The sequence below is a fragment of the Oryctolagus cuniculus genome, chromosome 1 (genome assembly GCF_051225735.1).
Source record: "Oryctolagus cuniculus isolate XC-2025 breed Fujian yellow rabbit chromosome 1, ASM5122573v1, whole genome shotgun sequence".
NCBI classification, from domain to species: domain Eukaryota; kingdom Metazoa; phylum Chordata; class Mammalia; order Lagomorpha; family Leporidae; genus Oryctolagus; species Oryctolagus cuniculus.
Window position 1 is genome coordinate 199176526 of NC_142867.1, and position 22116 is coordinate 199198641.

Consider the following 22116-nt stretch of genomic DNA (forward strand, 5'->3'; position numbering starts at 1 on the left):
ACCCAAGCACTTGGGCCATCTTCCACTGCTTTCCCAGGCCCATTAGTTGGGAGCTGGATTGAAACTGGAGCAGCCAGGACTTGACCCGGTACCCATATGCAATGCCTGCACTGCAGGCAGAGGCTTAACCTACTACACCATAGTACTGGCCCCCTCTTTTCCTCATTTAGATTGGTTAAATTGATCTGTTTTGGTCTTTTTCAGGGCCAAGTACTTTAGGTAACATTGTAGAAGAAGTGACTCATCCCTGTAACCCAAATCCTTGCCCAGCCAACGAGCTTTGTGAAGTGAACCGGAAAGGCTGTCCGTCTGGAGATCCCTGCTTTCCATACTCTTGTGTTCAAGGTAAGAAGTGGGTGTGGCTGTGGGAGAGCACAAATAGGTGCAGCTGGTGCTTCTTTACAGGGCTTGTCTTTGGAGGGAGATTGTAAGGCCACTGTTTTCTATGTTTTTCTGTAATGTTTGAGGCTTTCTCAATTATGTGTATTATTTATGTAAGCAGAAAAAGACACATGTAATTTTCAATTGTAACTTAAATTGTAAACTAATAATACCAACCCAAAACTTTGCTCTCATGATAAACTATAGGATTCTTGACTATAAAAGAATCTTGGGCAGGCTTTTTGTACTTTCTCTGCCTTGTTTTACAAAGTGTGTTGTACAATGTCCTGGTGCCTTCTTTAATATATAGAGAAATGGCATTCTCAATAGGATATACAGTGATCTCCATAAATATTAATGCTATGTTGAAGTATGTATGATTTTTAAGGCTGAAAATATTTGCATCTCATAGAATTTTGATAGTCTTTCTGTCAATACCTCTAGAAACCATTTATTGAATTAGAATCAACACTTTAAAATATCTTTTCTTTTTTAATTTACTTATTTATTTGAAAGAGTGACAGAGAAGGAGAAGAGATCTTCCATTCACTGGTTCACTTCCCAGATGGCGGCAATGGCCAGGGCTGGGCTAGGCTGAAGCCAGAAGCCAGGGGCTTCATCTCGGTCTCACATGTGGATGGCAGGGATCCAAACACTTGGGGCATCTTCCATTGTTTTTCCCAGGCCATGAGCAGGAAGATGGGTTGGAAGTAGAGTAGCCAGGACACAAACCAGCACCCATATGAGATACCAGCATCACAGGTGGTAGCTTTACCTGATATGCCACAGCACCAGCCCCTAAAATGTATTTAAAGAAGAAGCACAAGAATAAACAACCATGATGTCTATAGTATTTGTATAATGCTATGATATATCAGCTTTAGAGTCATAATAAATCTTGTTAACACTGGAAATGTTAGAATGCTTTAAATTTCAAGATCATATTTTCTGTTCATTTACCTTCATATTATAATTTGGTAAATTTGGAGGGGACAAGAAAATAAGTTAATTAAAATTTTGACACCTGTATTTTATTTTTTTAAAGATTTATTCATTTATTTGAAAGAGTTACAGAGAGAGGGAGAGACAGAGAGATTTTCCATTTGTTGGTTCACTCCCCAGTTGGCCGCAATGGCCCGTGCTGGGCCAGGTTGATAGCAGGAGCCAGGAGTTTCATCTGGGTCTCCCACATAGGTGGCAGGGTAGTACTTGGGCCATCTTCAACTGCTTTTCCCAGGCCATTAGCAGGGTACTGGTTCAGAAGTGGAGCAGTCAGGACATGAACCAGTGGCCATATGGGATGCTGGTATCACAGGCAGTAGCTTTACCCACTACGCCAACACCAGTTCTGTGACATCTATATTTATATTATTTAAATATCAAATTCAATTCTGAATTCTCTTGTTTTTCTAAGCTCAGAAAGCCCATCTTGTAATAAGATAGAAATGTCCAAGATAGAAAATGGGTTTTCTTCAAGCTCATTCAGCCATTCACTTTTTTTTAAGCTTATGGAATATTCATACTCCATCACTAAAAGTTTTCCTGACCAAGATTATTCTGAAAATACTATCTATCTCCAACACTCCATTTAGAAACTATCTGGGGCCAGCACTGTGGAGTAGCAGGTAAAGCCGCCGCCCGCACTGCCGGCATCTCATATAGGCACCAGATTCAAGTCCCGGCTATTCTGCTTCCAATCCAGCTCTCTGCTATGGCCTGGGAGGGCAGTAGAAGATGGCCCAGGTCCTTGGGCCCCTGCACCCGTGTGGGAGACCCAGAGGAAGCTCCTGGCTCCTGGCTTTGGATTGGCTCAGCTCCAGCTGTTACTGCCAATTGGAGAGTGAACCAATCTCTCTCTGTGTTACTCTTTCAAATAAATAAATAAATCTTTTTTAAAAAAAAAAAAAACCTATCTATGATTTAAAAATCATAGATTAAAAAATATCTGTGATTTAAAAATATCTTTGATTGCCCAAAGAAATTATAAACTACATGGTAAGGCATTTTGCATCTCAGTTAAGTTGACATTTGGGATATCCACATCCCCTTTCAGAATGCCGTGGTTCAAATCCTGGCTCCATTTCTGATCCAGCTTCCTACTAATACATACTCTAGGAAGGCAGCAGATGATGACTGAAGTGTTTGAGTCCTTGCCCTCCACAAAAGAGACCCAGAATGGGTTCCAGGCTCCTGACTTTGACCTGGCCTTGACTATTAGGGGAATTTGGGGAGTGAACCAGTAGGTGGGAAATCTGTCTGTCTTTCAAATAAAATAAAAATAAATGAATTTATTTTAAAAAGAAATTTAAAGGCACATATCTTAATAGCATTTTTGCACTGAACTGTCACTAGTTTGGGGGTACAGGTCCTTAATCAGCACTCTCCCTCAGAACATGAAATTCTCATTTAAGAGGATGTATTTATGGCCCGTGAACCAAAACAATTTTTTAATTTGGTGCAAATCCTGTTACACAGTATTTACTAGCTACATAATACCTACAAGTCTTTCATCAAGTGTATCTGAGATCATAAAGCAGCATCCTAGAACAACACCATTTCTCTCAGCTAATTTTTGTTTATGCAGGCTGCAAATTGGGAGAAGCTTCTGATTTCATCGTCCGTCAAGGGACCCTAATCCAGGTGCCATCGTCTGCAGGGGAAGTTGGTTGTTATAAAATCTGTTCGTGTGGGCAAAGTGGACTCCTAGAAAACTGTATGGAGATGCACTGTATAGACCTCCAGAAGTCTTGTATTGTTGGAGGAAAAAGAAAAAGTAAGTCTTAAACTATATTTGTGGGTTTTGTTTTTTATGTTTTTTCAAATGTTTCTGTTCAACTTTAAAAAAAAAAATATATATATATATATATATATATATATATATATATATATATATCTGAGAGAGAAAGAGAGAGAGACAGCTCCCATCCACTGGTTCACATTCCAAATGCCTGCAGTGGCCCCTGGGCTGAGGCTGAAGCTGGTGGCCAGAAACTCAATCTAGGTCTCCCACATGGGTCACAGAAACTCAATTACTTGAGCCATCACTGCTGCCTGTCAGGGTACACATTAGCGGGAAGCTGACATCAAGAGCTGAAGCCAGTATCAAACCCAGACACTCCAGTGTGTGAGGCAGGCATCATTTTGGTTTTTAATATTTTTTAAAAAATTTCTGTCTTTGAAAGGCAGAGTGACAAAAAAAAGAAGAGAGAGAGAATCTTCCATCCGCTCATTCACTTCCCAAATGGCTACAGTGTCCAGGGCTAGGCCAGGAGAAACCAGGAACCTGATCTCCTCCCACATGGCGGGCAGGGACCCACATACTTGGGCCGTCATCCACTGTGTTCTCAGGAACATTAACAGGGAACTGGATTGGAAGTGGAATAGACAGGACTCGAACAGGCACTCTGATGCCAGCATTGCAAGCCATATCCTAACCCAGTGCACCACAGTGCCAGCTCCCACAGGCATCTTAACTGGAATCTTAATTGCTAGGCCAAATACTTGCCCCTGTTTTTGTTTGTTTGTTTTGTTTTTGTTTTAGTTTTGTTTTTCAAATGAGATTGGTTATCTTAACTTTGTAGGAACAACATTGAATGGGCTCTCACCAAAGAGTAAGGTCTACACATCAGATTCTCACAGAACAGTAGGACTTCTCAGGCACCTTCTTTAGAAGCCCCTCAAAAAGAAGGCTAATGGCTAAGACTTGTTAACTTGTTGCATTCTTATCCTGTGCTAAGCACAAGGCTCAATCTTGCCCTACCTTATCTCATTTAATCCTCCACGTTCTCTTTGACAGAGGTATTATTATCCCCAGTTGCATAGATGAGGAAGCTGATGCTCAAAGAGGCCACCCAGATAATAAGTAACCAGTGCAGAGTTCAGCCCCAGGCCTACTTGACTCCTTAGCTGGGCACAGGCAGGAACATAGGCACCCGCCTCCCTAACCCTTCCTCTGCCGCATTCCACCCCACCCCTACTTCACCAGGAGAGAAACTCAGTCTTACATCCTGGGAGGCAGGCAAGGACAGACACTGCGCTGTTTGGTTAGGGGTATGCCCTCTGGTCGCCTTCCCTAAAACTTAGAGTCTCGCTTTCCCATTGCTTCCTTTACCATCTTTTGCTGAATAGCTCTAAAACTGTTTATGTTAACATAGGACTTCAAAAATTATGATAAAATGTCACTATAAGGAAGTGTCCCTCCCCACTGCTCACTCTGCAGGAACATCCCTACTCCCATCTCCCACCCCAGCAACTATGGTAGGTCAGCTTTTATGTGCTTTTTGGTTTCCTCTTCTGTGTGAGATCTCATTTGAAACAAAAGTGCTCTTGGCTAAAGTAAGCTTATAAATGCCCACCCTAGAACAAGTCACATACTTGTTTCTTAGTCCACATTCTACTTGGCTAAAATGTGAAGGTGGGTATCTTGCGTCACAGAAAATATCTAGAACAAATTCACTCCCTCTGTAAACATCCACTAACTAAATGCCTATTTTATATCAAAGAGCACACTAGTGCCTGCGGGGCTGACCCTGGGATGCAGGATGAGATCCTGCTTTACGTGGTGAGACGGGAGACTCTGAGCCACAAAATATTGCAGATCGAGTGCTATTCTGGGCGCTGGTCATTCTTGCCAGGGCTGCAGCCCAGGCTTCAGATGCAAAATCCAAAGATGTCATCGAGAGTCTGGTCCTGAAAGACGAGCGAATTTCAGGGGAGAAGAGCGCTTGAGGCAGATGAGGATCCCCAGGGAATAGGGCGCCTGCTGCTGAGACTGCACCTTAGGGCTGGGAGGAGCAGAGTGGGAGGTGAAACGAGAATGCGAGTATCAGATTTAACTCCTGAGTGTGTACATTCAGAAGCCATCTTTCAAGCATTTCCATCTTAAAACTTTCTAAACTGGGGCTGGGGCTGGGGCGCAGCGGGCTAAAGCCCTGGCCTGCAGGGCTGGCATCCTATATTGGCACCGGTTCTAGTCCTGGCTGCTCCCCTTCTAATCCAGCTCCCTAATGTGCCTGGGAAAGCAGTGGAAGATGGCCCAAGTGCTTGGGCCCCTGCACCCACATGGGAGACCCAGAAGAAGCTCCTGGCTCTTGGCTTCGTATCGGCGCAGCTCTGGCCGTTGCAGCCATCTGGGGAGTGAACCAGTGGATGGAGGACCTCTCTCTCTGTCTCTGCCTTTCTTGTAACTGTCTTTCAAATAAATAAAATAAATCTTTAAAAAAAAAAAAAAACTTTGTAAACGATATAAGCTTTTTAACTTAGGCTCTATTTCTCAGCACACGGTTATAGATCAGCATTCTCTTGCTCTTTCTCTCAGGTCATGGAACATCCTTTAAGGTCGACTGCAATGTCTGTTCCTGCTTTGCGGGCAGTTTGGTGTGCTCCACCCGCCTCTGCCTCAGTGAGCACAGCGCAGAAGATGACCGGCGCGCCTTCACTGGTGAGGCCAGCCTGGGGCCATCATTGCTTTGAACCCATTTTTCCCTTCAGGGCAGCTTGTGTCATCTTGCGTTAACTGCAGATGTGCACAGTCAAATGAATATGGATACTTTCCCTCAGTGGATCCTAGTTCTGTGCTCTCTGCATTGAAGGCATTAAACTAGCGTTCTGGAATTCCATGAGTAAGAACAGGGCCAGTGATTGGGGTGATTTGAATTAAATGGAACTTTTCTACCCGGTAAAATACCCCCACATAACCCCTACCATTATAGCTAAAAATGTCCATGTATTTCCTCAGTGTGTTTCTTGTCCCCTTCTTCCACTACCTACCTTAGCTTACAGGTTCATTTTGTCTCCCACAAGCAGTATTCCAGAATATACTCTTCTGACTCTACTGTGCCTCTCACTGCTGGCATTACGCTCAAACCAGCTACCGTTGAAGTGAAAAGCTGATGACAGGAACACTTTTCTCTTGCGAAGCGACAGCTAACAACAGCTGCACAGTCTCCTGGTGTCTCTTCATGTCTGATTTTTCCCAGATCTGCAGTATTCTTGGTTCTGGGTAAAGAGGTGCTAGGTACCTGTCCTTGCCCCATTTCATGCTGCTGCAGTGGCGACCTGATTCTCCCCTGGAGTTAGTATACACCTGGAGAGGGGCGGGGATTGGATGGGGGGACAAGAGAAGAGAAGGGTTTACCAACCTGGTGCTTCCAACCCATTAGAAACAAGAGATTGGAAATAAGTGAACAGCACACTGACGGGGGAGCAAAAGAAGGGCTAACTCTACCCAGTCCTCTCTCCTAGAGAGCAGCAGCCCTCACTGCTCTGGGTTCAGTGTTGCTGCCACCCTCTTGGATGACTAGTCTTTCTCTGCTCTCCTTTGATGGGGACAGTTCAGTCCATTCACAGAGGGATGTGGGGATGAAGGGTGGCTCGGGATTGACAAGGAAAACTTACTTTGTGTTTTGTCTACATCAGTCACTTTTCCTTACTATGATGAGATACCTCAGGGAGGCTACTTCATAAAGAAAAGAGGTTTATTTTGGCCCGTAGTTCTGGAATGCACCTGATGATGGCCTCCTTGCTGGCAGAGTCCCAAGGTAGCACAGAGCATCACTGAGCAGGAGACAGGGAGGATGGGCCCACGTGTGTGGGTATGGTTTCTCTCCCTCTTCCTATGAATCCACCAGGATTCAGTCACCCCACGACCTCATCTGATTCTAATCACTTTCCAAAGGCCCTACCTCTAACACCATAAAATCAGGTTGAGTTTCTACCCTCTTAGTACCTGACAAGGGGGACTAAAGGCTTGGGGACGCTCACACCAAACCCAAACCATAGCATTTTTGGAAGATGAACCTTACAAGTAGAAAGTCCCTTGTTCCTTATAGTGTGTGGTCCTTGTGTCCCAGAATAAATTAAGTCAAGATCTATTTAACTGGTGGACAGGAAATTTTACCGGTCCCAAAGTATGCCACATTCCTTGGGACTCAGTGCCCCATCCAACCGTGACTCAGAGAGAAGACATAAAAATTTCTAAGTCTGGCACGGCTCACTTGGCTAATCCTCCACCTGTGGCGCCGGCACCCTGGGGTTCTGGTCCCGGTTGGGGCACTGGATTCTGTCCTGGTTGCTCCTCTCCCAGTCCAACTCTCTGCTGTGGCCCGGGAAGGCAGTGGAGGATGGCCCAAGTGCTTGGACCCTGCACCCGCATGGGAGACCAGGAGAACCTGGCTCCTGGCGTCGGATCAGCGCAGCGTGCTGGCCATAGCAGCCATTTTAGGGGTGAACCAACAGAAGGAAGACCTTTCTCTCTGTCTCTCTGTCTCTCTCTCTCTCTCTCACTAACTCTACCTGTCAAAAAAAAAAAAATTCTGAGTCTTAAAAGTACAGTAATTACTGAAGTTATCTTCTTATTCTGACACTTTCGCTTTGTTTGGTAGTGGGTATCACCTTTCACGTTCAAGAAATCCCCCAAGCCAAACTCAGACGTCTAAACTCTACGTTTTATGTGCCAGATTGGGAGAAACATGCTTTACTTTTCCTGCCAACATCCTCTTTACAGGGTGTCCAGCCAAGGTCAGGTCCGGAGGCCCTCCCTGAGCCCACAGCTAAAAGACAGGGGAGAGCCACCGTAGGGATGAAGGGCTTCTCGGAGTCCGACAGAGGAGGAAGTTATTTTAATGCCCTGATTTACAATTCTGTTGTACCCGCTGTGACTGTTAATGGCCTGCTTACTAGGGAAGGGGAGTGTACCAGGGCATGTTGCTGAGACTGTTTCCTCGCTGCAGGTCTGCCCTGCAACTGTGCAGATCAGTTTGTCCCCGTGTGTGGGCAGAATGGACGCACTTACCCCAGCGCCTGCATTGCTCGCTGCGTGGGTCTCCAAGATCATCAGTTTGAGTTCGGATCATGCATCTCAAAGGATCCGTGCCATCCTAACCCCTGCCAAAAAACCCAGAGGTGAGTCCAGCGGCTCCTTACATTTTTTTGAACAGAAGAGCAGAACTTGAAGCATCTCCTGTGTGCCAGACAAAGAAGAAGAAGTGCTGTCCGCCCCAAGTTTGGGGTGAACAAGAGCCAGGCAAAACTTCCTGGCAGTGTGAGTGGGAGCCTGGAAGTGGAGCCAGTCATGTAGTCTGGGAAGGCCGTGGTGGCTGTGAGACTCAGCTGAGTCTAGAAAGGTTTAAAGCAGAAGGCAGAGTAACAGGAGCATAGGGCGTGGCGATTGGTAATGAAGAGATGGCGTGGTGTCTGCCAGGAGCTCTGGCAGTTGTCAAAACTGAAACAGAAAGTGTAATGTGAGGAGATGAGGGAGTTGAGTGCATTCTTATTATTACCTGTTTATGCCTGATGGTCAAGGGAAGTTTTCTTCAATTGATGTGCCTCCATTTTAGGAACTAGACATGAGAAATTTCTGCAAATGCAACTTCAGGACTGTTTGCAGTTGTGTTTGGGCTCCTCCTGCAGTGTCCTCAGTGAGCTCAGAGGATGGTTGGCCTGGCCTTAGTGTTGGGTCTCTGTCTGTGATATCCACCAGGACGAGTGCCTGGCTGACCCTCAGATTTCAGCCGTCTGGAACCTGAGTTTTTATTTGCTGCCTCAGGGACCTGAGCAGGACACATCCCAGAGCCACAGTCTTTGACTTAAGAAGGATTTATGGAGAAAGAACATAAATCCTTTTTTAGGCTTCCATTTTAGGCTTCCATCCTAAAATCCCTGGGGCAGTGTAGAGAGAAGGGAAGATTTTGGGGCCGGCGCCAGAGCTCACTAGGCTAATCCTCCGCCTAGCATCGCCGGCACACCGGGTTCTAGTCCCGGTCGGGGCACCGGATTCTGTCCCGGTTGCCCCTCTTCCAGGCCAGCTCTCTGCTGTGGCCAGGGAGTGCAGTGGAGGATGGCCCAAGTGCTTGGGCCCTGCACCCCATGGGAGACCAGGATAAGTACCTGGCTCCTGCCTTAGGATCAGCGCGGTCGCTGGCCGCAACGTGCCGGCCGCGGCAGCCATTGGAGGGTGAACCAACGGCAAAGGAAGACCTTTTTCTCTGTCTCTCTCTGTCCACTCTGCCTGTAAAAAAAAAAAAAAAAAAAAAAAAAAAAGAGAGAGAGAGAGAGAGAAAAGGATTAATCTAATAGAAAAATGGGCCAAAAACATAAACACAGGAAAACAAAATACAGTGGTTCTTAAACACATGAAAAAACATTTTTATTTGTTAGGGTTACTCCAAAATATCAATATTTTCAATAGCAGAAGTTCAGCTAAAGGTCATTTGACATGCAGCAGGTAGCTTTCCACGTGGCCATTCGGAGTCTCGGGGCTCTTCCACGCAGTGACTCTGTCCTCTCCACGGTCCCACAGATCCTGTGTCCTCGGCGTCTGGCCAGCATATCCGAGGAGGGAGATGGTGGAGGCTGCTCTCGAGAAGCTTTTATGGGCCACGTCTAAAAGTGACATTCGTCACTCTGTCCAGCTGTATCCCATTGCCTGGAGCTCAGTCACTTGTGACTGTCAAGTAACTCACAAGTCTCTGTCAGGGAGACTGGGAATGGAACCTGGCTGTTCACTGTGCCAGGAGAGTACAGGGATCGGATGAACACCTAGCCTGTCGGCCACAGTGCCTAACCTTCCTCGTGTTAGGAGAACTGTACATTGAATTAAAGCGACAATTGTATGCCATTCTCCTTCTGTCAGACTGGCAGAGAGGCAGTTTGGTAACAACATAGGGAAATAGGTACTCTCATACGAGAGGCAGCTGGGAAAGGATTGCTCAAAATCCTTCGCCAAAATACAGTTTGAAACATACATCCCCCTTTGAATCAGCATGTAAAATGCTTGCTCTTACAGTAACTGTCTTTGCAAAGATAGATACGAAATTGGCAGTAGCGGCCGCCTTGGAAGGAGGAGACTGTGTGGCTGGGACACAGGAGCAGGAGGGAGACTGATTTCTCACCATTTGGTGCCTTTCAGTTTGATCAGGGGCTTGTAGTATGTGCTCAGAAAGTCGCTTAGAAAACTGGAAGGCTGTGTTCACTCATCAAGTGTTTTCTGATTCACCAGGCGTTTTTCTGAACATCAGGACACAACAAGCAAGACAGACCCAGCACCTGCCTTATCATTTTATCCTCATCCCCTCACCTCCCGGATGCTCAACCTCTTCCTGTGGACTTATTTCCTTGAACTTAAATTAATCAATTTTTTCCTTCCCAGATTGCCAAATTTCTCCTAATATTCTTGGTTCTTATGGCATCCCTGTTAATCAATAATAGAATTATTTTTTTTAAAAAAGATTTATTTATTTATTTGAAAGTTGGAGTTACACACAGAGAGAAGGAGAGGCAGAGAGAGAGGTCCTCCATCTGTTGGTTCACTCCCCAATTGGCTTCAATGGCCGGAGGCACGCCAATCCGAAGCCAGGAGCCAGGTGTCTCTTCCAGGTCTCCCACCTGGGTGCAGGGGCCCAAGGACCTAGGACATCTACTGCCTTCCCAGGCCACAGCAGAGAGCTGGATCAGAAGTAAAGCAGCCGGGACCCAAACTGGCACCCACAGGGGATGCTGGCACTGCAGGCTGTGGCCTCACCCGCTACACGGCACCAGCCCCTGGATAATAGAATTCTCAACCTTCTTTCCCATTGTTTCTCTTCAAACATCTCAAATGTCCATAAACCCATAACTAAGTGCCTTCTGATTTCAAGTTACCTCAGAGAAAGCAACCACTCTGAGTGGTGGCGGGGATTTCAGTGTAGGAGGCTTATTCCTAAAAACCCTAAAGATAATTTTCTTCTAAATTAAAATGCCAGCTATATTCTTCCTCTTTTGTATTATACTCTCTTATTTGTATGTCTTATTTCAAATACCCAGTGACAGCTAAACATTTTCATAGGCCTTACCTTCTTAAGAAAAGTTACACATACCTCTTGTGAAAATTAGGACAGAAGGAAAAGAACGTGCATCTGGGTGCGGGGATTGTGCGTGGAGCAGGGATCTGCTGTCACCAGGCCGCGCCAGCTTCATGGCGCACAGTGGGTTGCAGCAGCCAGCCCAGCTCCTTAGTCTTGTAGCAAACACCTGAATTCTTTAGGACATAGAGTAAAGCCTTTTCTTAAGGCAGGCTCCTGTTAGCCAACCTGAAAACCAAGCACCTGAAAGTGTTTCATTTGTTATTGACCCCAACCCACCTGTTGGCCTCATAGCATGGCGTTCGTGTGCACGCGTGCGTCCTTGGCGGCTGCCCTTGGGGTCACCTGTCATTTCCCCCAAGCACCACATCACAGGCTCCTTAAGCGTCACACTGTGCTCCGGCTGCTCTCTCCTCCACCTGGCAAGCCTGCGGCCCTGCTCACCCTGCAGGCCCAGCTAGAAGCCCACTTCCTCCTGATGCTATCTCCAGGTTCCCCAGCCAGCCAGACTCAGTTCCCATGGCATTCTGTCACTGTCTAGCCTCCTGGCTCTCCCACTCTACCTAAGCTCCTGGGGGCGGGCCTCTCCTTTGCTCTCTTGCTTTCTCCCCAGCCTCCTGTGCCTCATGCAGTGTTCTGTCTTCCCCCTCATCGTCCCTCCCCGCCATGGCTCATGGTGCTGCATTCATCTCTTTCAGGTGCGTACCCAGACCACAAGTCTGCCTGACGACTGTTGATAAATTTGGATGTAGCCAGTATGAGTGTGTGCCGAGGCAGCTTGCCTGTGACCAGGTCCGTGATCCTGTCTGTGACACAGACCATGTGGAACACAACAATCTCTGCACTTTATACCAAAGAGGAAAAAGCCTGTCTTACCAAGGCCCGTGCCAGGTACCGTGCTTAGACCAACAGACCAGAGTGCACTAGGCCGGAGACTGCCTCGTGATCTGCACGTGAATGGGCAGTGAGACCGTCTGAGGGGCTCCTGTGACTCCTGTCAAGCATGGAGAACCCAGCCCTCCACTACAGTGAGGCCCGGCTGTTTCTCCTAACGTGTGTAGCAGTGCTGTGTTGCTTAGCACATCTAGTGAGTGAGCAAGAACAGCAGGTGGCCACTTGTCCCTCTCCCAGGAGAGGATTCACAGCTTTCTACCCCGGTGTGACCAACACCGTTCCACTTCCCACAGCTCTGTGGGCCCTCGTGGAGGAGCATCAGGAAGAATGGGAGCTAGACCAACCCAGAAAGGAGTTCTCCTACTCTTCCCTGCAGCCCCTCCTGCTGCGCTACTGAACAGTGCTCGAAAATTTCTCTGATGTGAAAATCCCAAGGTTTTTATTTATTTATTTATTTATTGACAGACAGAGTGGACAGTGAGAGAGAGAGACAGAGAGAAAGGTCTTCCTTTGCTGTTGGTTCACCCTCCAATGGCTGCTGCGGCCGGCGCACCGCGCTGATCCGATGGCAGGAGCCAGGTGCTTCTCCTGGTCTCCCATGGGGTGCAGGGCCCAAGCACTTGGGCCATCCTCCACTGGATGATATCATCCAGAGAGCTGGCCTGGAAGAGGGGCAACCGGGACAGAATTCGGCACCCCAACCGGGACTAGAACCTGGTGTGCCGGCGCCACAAGGCGGAGGATTAGCCTAGTGAGCCGCGGTGCCGGCCCCCAAGGTCTTTTGACATCAGCTTAACTCTGGGACGCCTCTGGGACTTTGCATGTGCACTGCTGATTTCTCACCAGCCCCTCCTCCTGGGTCGGGAGTTTTTGGCCCACAACTTGTTAGTCACGTTCCCTGGTCTTCATGGTTAGGAAAATCCATTCAGCTCGTCTCCAGACTCCTGTTCCTCTCCGAGCTTCTGGTCCAGTTGCATCGATAGCCTCCACCCTGCATGCTTTCCTGTCCCTCTTGGTGGCGGTGGCTTCTCTCTGTGTATCCTATCTACCGGGTGGATCCAGAGCCTGCGCTCGGCCCCCTCCTCCTCCAGCACGAGATGACAAAGCCTCGGCATTTGTGAGGAGCGCCATCTTTTCTTCAAGCAGGCGCTTGTGGGACACCGAGTCAAGTGTGGGCAGAGGCGGGGAGGCCGCTGGAAGGGGAGATTTGCCTCAGGGCAGTTCACATAGAATGAGCTCCGGAGTCCCACAGGGGCTGAGGAGAGTCATCTTGTCAACTCATCTGAGACCACCCTATTGCTCCCTCCCGCCACCCCTCGTCCCCTTAGTCCAACCCAGGGACTTGAGAGGGTCCTTCTGGTTTATGCCAGTGCCTTTTCCTCCCTGAAAATGGAGAGATGTGCCCTGTACTCAGGAGAGGTGCACCCTGGAGGGGTCCAGGCTGACTGTGATTTGTTTGCCCTTAGCCCTTCTGCAGAGCCACGGAGCCCGTGTGCGGCCACAATGGCGAGACCTACAGCAGCGTGTGCGCCGCCTACTCAGAACGGGTGGCCATTGACTACTACGGGCCCTGCCAGGCCGTCGGGGTCCTGTCGGAGTACAGCTCCGTGGCCGAGTGTGCTGCCGTGAGGTGCCCTTCCCTGCCGGCGACCGGGTGCAAGGCCGTCACCCCACCAGGTGGGCTAGCAGTGACTGGGGTGTGGGGTGTGCCTGGGAAGCTTGCTCACCTGCCTTCAGAGAGTGAGTCAGCGTGAACAGAGTTTGTTATTTAAACTGGGTTATTTAAACTTTTCAAAAAGTCTTCAAAGAACTCTTATCAACTCTGCTCAACATTATTCTGGGTTGACCTTAAAAAGCTGTTGTCACCTTAATTATCATCCAGTCTGGTAATTTTAATACAATATGGTGGGGTTGGCGTTGTGGCACAGCAGGTTAAGCCACTGCCAACAATGCTGGCATCCTCTATGGGCACCAATTTGAGTCCCAGATGCTCCACTCCCAGTCTAACTCCCTGCTAATGGCCTTGGAAAGCAGCAGATGGCCCAAGTGTTTGGGCCTCTGCCACCTACATGGCAGACCCAGATGGAGTTCCAGTCTACTGGCTTCAGCCTGGCCATGTGGCCATTTTGGGGGTGGAAGGGCCTTATTCCAGTCTGCAGAGAGTGGGTTAGTCCGGACTCTAATCAGTTTCTTCCTCCATCCAGAATCTTGTGCTTCTAAGCACTGGGGACACTGCAGGGCACAGATAAAGCTTTTCTCCTCCCCGAGACAGGTGCCACAGACCACGTTACCGTGCAAGTCCACACCGAGTCAGGCGGTATCCAGTGCAGTGATGTTAGAGGAGGGCACGCGAGGGCCTGGGTGGAGTGCTTGATGGTTCACCGTGTCTGCTGGGTTAAAATGCAGTGTAATACTTGATTATGCCAGACTTCACCATGGTTTTAACAGTTTAAAATATTTGTAGAAATTAAACTTGAACCAGACATTCATGGAATCCCCAAAATACCAGCTCCTTTATTTTGCAGACAGAAAAAAAAAAAAATCAGTGAAGGCGTTTCCCCGGGCTCACTCAGGGACTTCAGAGCTGGAATAGGCATGGCCCCGTGTCCCTCGAGAGGCCGGCTCTCCCCGTGCCGTGCCATCTGCTCCACTGCCGCCTCCCCCGAGGAGTGCTCTGTGATGGACGCAGGGATGGAGGAAGGGCTCTGGGAGATGGGGGATGCTCAGATTCCAAGACCCCAGCTTGCTCAGGAGCAGCAAGGCCCGCGGGGAGGGGCAGTCGCTCCCCAGCCACTGTGAGTTCTCTCTGATTGTGAACACAGATGAATGCTTTCTGTTCCACAGGTGCTTGCTGCCCTCTGTGTGCGGGGATGCTAAGAGTTTTATTTGACAAAGAAAAACTGGATACTATTGCAAAGGTAAATAGCTTTATATGGCTGGTACTGTTAAAACCTAATTGCTGGCCGGCGCCTCAGCTCACTAGGCTAATCCTCCACCTGCAGCGTCGTTACCCCAGGTTCTAGTCCCGGTCGGGGCGCCCAATTCTGTTCCGGTTGCTCCTCTTCCAGGCCAGCTCTCTGCTGTGGCCCGGGAAGGCAGTGGAGGATGGCCCAAGTGCCTGGGCCTGTACCCGCATGGGAGACCAGGAGGAAGCACCTGGCTCCTGGCTTTGGATCGGCACAGTGCACTGGCCGCAATGCACTGGCCGTAGCAGCCATCTTGGGGGGGGGTGAACCAATGGAAAAAGGAAGACCTTTCTCTCTGTCTCTCTCTCTCTCTCACTGTCTAACTCTGTCTGTCAAAAAAACAAACAAACAAACACAAAAAAACCTAATTGCTAATGGGGGCTGGCTTGTGGCTCACTAGGCTAATCCTCCGCCTGCGGTGCTGGCACCCCGGTTCTAGTCCTGGTCGGGGCGCCGGATTCTGTCCCAGTTGCTCCTCTTCCTGTCAGCTCTCTGCTGTGGCCCAGGAGTGTAGTGGAGGATGGCCCAAGTACTTGGGCCCCTGCACCCACATGGGAGACCAGGAAGAAGCACCTGGCTCCTGGCTTCGGATCGGCATAGCGCCGGTTGAGGAGTGAACCAACGGAAGGAAGACCTTTCTCTCTGTCTGACTCTATCATTGTCTATAACTCTACCTGTTAAATAAATAAAGAAAAAAAAACCTAATTGCTAAACCTTCTCATCTTAGAAAGCAGAATGTGTTGTCCCATTTATAGATGAAGGAATGAATCCTTAGAGAAATGATGTGCCCAAGGCCGTTCAGCTCCCAAGCAGTCAAAGCAGGGTTCGGGCCTGGGCTGGCTGACTCCCCACCTTGTGCCTGTCCCCCTGTCACCCGGGGCACACATCTTTCTTACAAAAGGTCCCCCTCCTGCCACAGTGGCCTTGGTTGGAGGCTGCAGGCACAGCCCAGGAGCTGGGACTGTAGATGCCCAGAGGGTTTCTTTTTTTTTTTTTTTTTTTTTTTTACTTTTTTTTTTTTTTTTTTTTGACAGGCAGAGTGGACAGTGAGAAAGAGAGACAGGTCTTCCTTTGCCGTTGGTTCACCCCCCAGTGGCCTCTGCGGCCAGCGCACTGCGCCTATCCGAAGCCAGGAACCAGGTGCTTCTCCTGGTCTCCCATGCGGGTGCAGGGCCCAAGGACTTGGGCCATCCTCCACTGCACTCCCGGGCCACAGCAGAGAGCTGGACAGGAAGAGGAGCAACTGGGACAGAATCCGGCGCCCTGACCGGGACTAGAACCCGGTGTGCCGGCGCCGCAGGTGGTAGATTAGCTTATTGAGCCACAGCGCCGGCTGCCCAGAGGGTTTCTAGGTTGCTCCTCTTACTCCAGTCCCAGTTCCTCCAGAGGGGACCTTCAGGAGCCCAGCACCTCCCCTGGGAACTTCTGCCCTTTCCCTGTTCTTTGCCGTCACTCCTGCCGCTCCTGGCTATGGCCGTAGGGCCCAGGAAGGCAGAGCCAGCACTCACCGCTACCTAGAGAATTGTGCCCATTGTAATGAAACAGCTGCATTTTACAGGAAGACTTGCTCTGGCCTCTAACTCTGGACAGTCACCCTTTATGTGCTTCTGGTTTGACTCATCTGAGCTCCAGAGCTCCAGGGTCAAGAACAGCCCCACTGAGACAGACTCGGAGGTTGCCCACTGGGCCTCGCAGCGCCCTGTTGGGGCCGCATGTGGAGGGGTTCCTTGGTCAAGAGAACTCCTTAGCTAGGAGGCCACTGTGAGGTAGCTTGGGCAGTGAGAGAGAATCCTTCCTATCCTCAGGTCATGGAAATATTTTCTCTTTCTAGGTGACAAACAAAAAGCCAATAACAGTTCTGGAAATACTTCAGAAAATCCGCATGCACGTGTCTGTCCCGCAGTGTGACGTATTTGGATACTTCAGCATCGAGTCAGAGATTGTGATCCTGATCGTTCCTGTGGATCACTACCCGAAAGCTTTGCAGGTGGGTTCAGCACACGTTCAGTTGTTGGGCCACCGTCTTGTCCCTCTCCTGGGACGGGGTGGGCACAAGCCAGGATCCGGGAGGGATGCGAGTGAGGAAACGGAGGCATGTGGCGAGCTGAGGAGGGCGGGGGCGGCAGCGAGGCAGTGTCTGCGGGCCGAGCACGTGTCCGGTTGACAGCAGAATGTGAAGCACCTGGGACTCAGCGTCTGCAGAGATGGCAGGGGCCCGAGGAATCACTGCATCCCATCCAGCCACTGTACAGACCAAGCCGCTGAGGCCAGGGGGAAGGCACTGGCACAGGCCACGCAGTGACAGAGCCACAATGGACGCTGGTCTCCTGAGGGCCGCACTCCCACTGCAGGGGAAGATGCTGCCCTTGCGGGCCCAGCCTTTTCCTCACAGCCTGCGGGGACGTGCGCCCCTGGAGGCCCCCGTGTCAGCATCAGAGTAGTGAGGACGCAAGGCGGGGATGGATGCAGGCAGTCCGTGAAACCTCGTCAAGTGGGCCCTGGGTGCACCTGCCCTGTGACTGTATGTCACCGTGCAGGGGCGACGCCGCGGTGTGGCTGAGCCGTGGTCAGTACTGTAGACACTTGGAAGCGGCAGATACGTTAGGGCAGCTTCACTGGGGGTTGGGTTTGATTTCCATTAATGCTGGTGTATTTCTGTAATAAATGAAGGCTGTAATAAAGGGGATTGCTCTGGCCTCCCTGCCTTGGGGATAGGCAGCGTTTGTCTGACTTGGCCCCTCCTGGGCTCTGTGACATAGATCATGCCAATCACACTTGGGTGAGCCGTGTCCTTTGCCCTGGAATAAGAAGTCACGCAGTGTTGTTATCCCGAGCCCAGGTTAAAAGAGTCCTGTTGTCCCTCGCAGATCGAGGCCTGCAATAAAGAAGCAGAGAAGATCGAGTCGCTCATCAACTCCGACAGCCCCACCCTGGCCGCCCACGTGCCCCTCTCCGCCCTCATCATCTCCCAGGTGCAGGTCTCCAGCAGCCTGCCCGCGGCCGGCGTCCGAGCCAGGCCTCCCTGCCGCTCCGGCTGCCTCCTGCTCCTCAGCCTGGGCCTTGCCTTGCACCTGCTCTGGACACATAACTGACTGCCCGCAGGTGCGAACCGTTCCTTGACCGAATTTCTCTACCTTGTGAAAGACATTCAGGACGGCTGGGTTCGAGCTGGACGGTGGCCAAGAGAGCATGTGCCACCTCTGTTCACCACACAGGGTTTCCGTTGCTCAGTCTGCCGACATCTGTAGGTTTACAAGTGTGTAACACGGGCTTCCGAGGGCCGACGAGGGAGGGCGTCTCCTTCTGCTGAGGCACTGCCTGATGACTCACATTTTGCTCAGTAGATGGGTCCCCCACTCGAAGGCAAATTTTTTCTAAAGATATATTTATTTATTTGAAAGAGTTACAGAGAGAGAGGGAGAGACAGAGGGAGAGAGGGAGAGAGAGAGAGATCCTCCATCTGCTGGTTTGCTCCCCAAATGGCCACAATGGCTGGGACTGGGCCAGGCCAAAGCGAGGAGCCAGGAGCTTCCTCTGAGTCTTCCATGTGGGTGCAGGAGCCCAAGAACCTGGGCCACTCTCCGCTGTGAAGCAAATGTAACATCTCACTGCTGGATGAGATGCTCACTTGGTAGAAAGAGACCTCATTTGACAGCTAGGTTCCTATCAGATACTTTATCTCAGAGTCCCAGGAGGTCCTCAGGTTCCCCTTTGTGTTTGTGTTTGTTTCCAGATGAATACCTCCTCCGTCTAGGAGCTAGGGGTCCGGGAGGGAGCCAGTGCCGTTAGAGACGCTGAAGGAGAGACACAGCATCTTGATGCTGTGCAGCTCAGCAGGCAACGCGAGATTAGCTTACAGAGGGTGAATTCAGGGCCCCGTCTGTGGTGTTAAGCTGAAGCAAGCTGACTGAATGACAGATAGTTCTGTGTTGTAAGTGACCATCTCAGTGGCCACGGAGCTGGGTCTGTGACGTTCGTAAAAGGGACAAGTCACACTGCCTCTGAGCACACTCTGCATTATGCAATTTTTATATTAATCAGCATATATTCATCAGTATTCATTAAATTTTGAATTTTTAAACATCAACCTTTAAACCAATTGCTGCTACTTAAATAACTGCCAAAAAGTGAAACAGCTGGTAGTGCACGTGACAAGCACACGACACGTCTGCTTCATGGTGAAGAGGGGAACAGCCATATTTGTAAGATGACAATCACGCGTGGTGACCGGATTTTCCGTTCATGAAGACACATTTGCTTTGTGTGATGTGCACAATGTAGATAAGTGTTCCGTCTCTCTTTTTTTGATATAGAATTATAAAAAATTGTGGTTTATATATTTAAAAATGTCAAACTGAGTATTAAAATGTTTGCATGTTGTCCAAGAAATTAAGTACCTTGAATGTTCCACAGTTTGAGATAAGCTATTCAGTGTAATACTTGTTTGTGTGCACCTGAACTTAGATTTTACATGAAGTATTTTTTCAGTATTATATGTACCCTCTGAAATATATAAAGATATGCTTATTATACCAAATGGTTTTTGAAAAGTGGGCACTTAAAGCTTTCAGAATATCTCAAGCTGATGTAGCATGTTTGTTGCAATTGCTTTTGTCCTGTATATTTTCAATGCAATATACTAGAAAGCTTTTCTATTTTAATAAAAATAATTTTATATGATCTTGTATACTTCCAAGCAACGTGCACATTCAGATTGAAACCGCCAATCACGCTTGGGTGAGCCGTGTCCTTTGCTCTGGAATAAGAAGTCACGCAGTGTTGTTATCCCGAGCCCAGGGCTCCGAGAGCATGGGACGGCAGAACAGAGCTGGTCAGACTGGACCCAGGCATGGCCAAGGGCAGACAGTGGCAGAGTCGCATGCAAAGACCGCCGGGACAGGGCGAGCGTCATGTCTTCCAAGACCCGAGACCCAGGAACTGACCGGGCAGTTCTGCTTCCTCTGCATCGGGCCTGATGTTCCACGTCCCCCGCAGGGCAGGGGCTTCCCTGCTCTCAGCTGTCCTTCTCAACACCACCTTCACTCCGGGACCCATTCCAGGGTCCGCACCACGCAGGGAAGAGAGAACCAGAAGCTGGCACCACGTCCCTGCTCAGCAGTGACTCCGTCGGTTCTGAACTCCTGAGTTGACAGGGTGCGGACAGATAACCTCCCCAGAGTTGGCCTGAGCTGTAGGGAGGGACAGTAAGTATTGTGAACAATAATGGAGTCTCCCACAGAGGCCTTTTCTCACCACTGGCAAGGACCGACTAGATTTTTTTACTAGAAAAACAGTGGACGTCCCATGGCCTGGGAAGAAAATAGGATGAATGAGAAGGGTGCTTGGGTCTGAGGAGAGGGGTAGCAGGGGAGAGGAAGATCTAAAGGTCGGTCCTGCTCTGGAGACACAATCATGGGAACCCCGGGAAGAGTGATGGGCAGAAGCCCAGGTCAGGTCCGTCCTGGAAGACGACACTCCTGTATTGCCAGCAGCTGCGGTGGACACCCGGGCTGCCTCGTGGATGGACTTCCGTGGCCTCCCAGCACCAGAGCAGGTGGAGCCCCTATTGGATGGCATCCTGCCCAGGGCTGGGTGCTTCTGTCTGGGAGAAGCTGGGAGAGGCTGTGGGGGAGAGCGGGGACCAGGGGGAGAAAGAAATGGGCTCCTGTGTCCTGGAATTTTGCCAGGGACTAGGAGCAGGGAGTATCAGAAGTCCAGGAGGAAGCCATTCTGCAGGAAGAGGACAATTAGAGGATGAGGTAACTGAAAAGTAGATGCTAGAGAAAGGTAGTCTTCCATGGTCACGGGTGAAGCAACCAAGACACTAGAAGTAGCATCCTGGCCAGGCTACAGGAAGTGATGGGGTATGGGCCCCAAGAGGCTCACAGGCCTGGCCAGGATCACCTGCCCACCTCTGTGGCAGAGGAGGGAAGATAGGGAATGTTAGGCACGCCGAAACCAGATGGCATGGGTTTCCCACGGCAGAGAATTCACAGCAGGGGAAGCCTCTGCTACCTGGTCCTCGGCAGCAGGCCATCCGCTCCTAAGCCGGTTCACAGACCAGGGCCACAGCCAGAGGAACTGCACGCCTCAGCCACCAGAGCCAGTGGCAACCCTCGGGGGGGCTTTATAAGAGTGACCTCTTGCAAAAGTGAATTTGCCACAGTCACTAATAATGAAATAATTGTTACACCCAGGGCAACAATGGCGACGTAGTTCAGGAGAGTCTGACCAGAGCACAACTTGCAGCAGGCCAGCTCCAGGAAGGCCCTGCTGGCGTCCCCCCGGCCAGCCTCCAGCTCTGCTGTGGTGAGAAGGTTTGTGTCCCCCAGATTCCCACGTTGCAATCCTAACCCCAAGGTGATGGCTTTAGGAGGTGATTGGGTTGTGGTGGCAGAGCCGTTATAATGAGGCCAGAGCTGTGAGGACACAGCGAAAAGGCATCCTTACAAGCCAGTAGGCCCGCACCAGACAGCAAGTCTACCTTGATCCTGAACTCCCCAGCGGCCAGAACCCCCAGGAAGAAGTTTCTGTTGTGGTAGAGCCCCCAGTTTATGGTGTTTTGTCATAGCTGCATGGAACCAGACCAGGGTCCCTCCTCCATCCACTCCGTGATGACCTTACAGCCTGTGTTCAGGGAAACATACTGGGATGTCCTCGCTGTGGCCACCTTCCTGCCCAGCAGGCCACACGTGGAAGCCCGTGTTGGCCACAGCCCAGCCAGGAATCAGGTGGCGGGCTCTCTCCTGAGGACCACCTGTCCCATCTCAGGCTGGGCTCACACGGATCCCAGCTGCAGATGGGAACAGTCGCTTCTCTGACCAGTACTTAGGGACGCATTTATGTGGCTGAGGGGGCCCCCACAGGTGGCCACCCAAATTAGGATTAAGGCTTCCTAAAGGAACTACTTTTAAGAGTGTGGGCAGGTGTGGGGAAGCAGCCATAAGGGATGATACAGCAGAGCGAGGTGGTTGGCAGACCCCAAGGAGAGCGCCGTGTGGGGCCAGCATCCCTCACTGCCCATGACCACATCCATC

At 50.0% G+C, this 22116-nt stretch overlaps 1 protein-coding gene across 7 annotated transcripts in view; it reads left to right on the forward strand.

The window, feature by feature from the left end:
• RECK (reversion inducing cysteine rich protein with kazal motifs) overlaps positions 1-19759 on the forward strand; it is an 84476-nt gene extending 64717 nt beyond the window's left edge. For 5 of the 7 annotated variants that reach the window (XM_051851340.3, XM_089299465.1, XM_070079016.2 and 2 more), the window contains 9 exons: positions 205-345; positions 2966-3154; positions 5699-5821; positions 8112-8283; positions 11918-12110; positions 13580-13790; positions 14958-15031; positions 16911-17066; positions 17947-19759. In XM_051851340.3, the coding sequence (XP_051707300.1) occupies positions 205-345; positions 2966-3154; positions 5699-5821; positions 8112-8283; positions 11918-12110; positions 13580-13790; positions 14958-15031; positions 16911-17066; positions 17947-18171 (1484 nt within the window). In that variant the 3' untranslated portion in view covers positions 18172-19759. 7 annotated transcript variants of the gene reach the window in all.
• The last annotated feature ends 2357 nt before the right edge of the window (positions 19760-22116 follow it).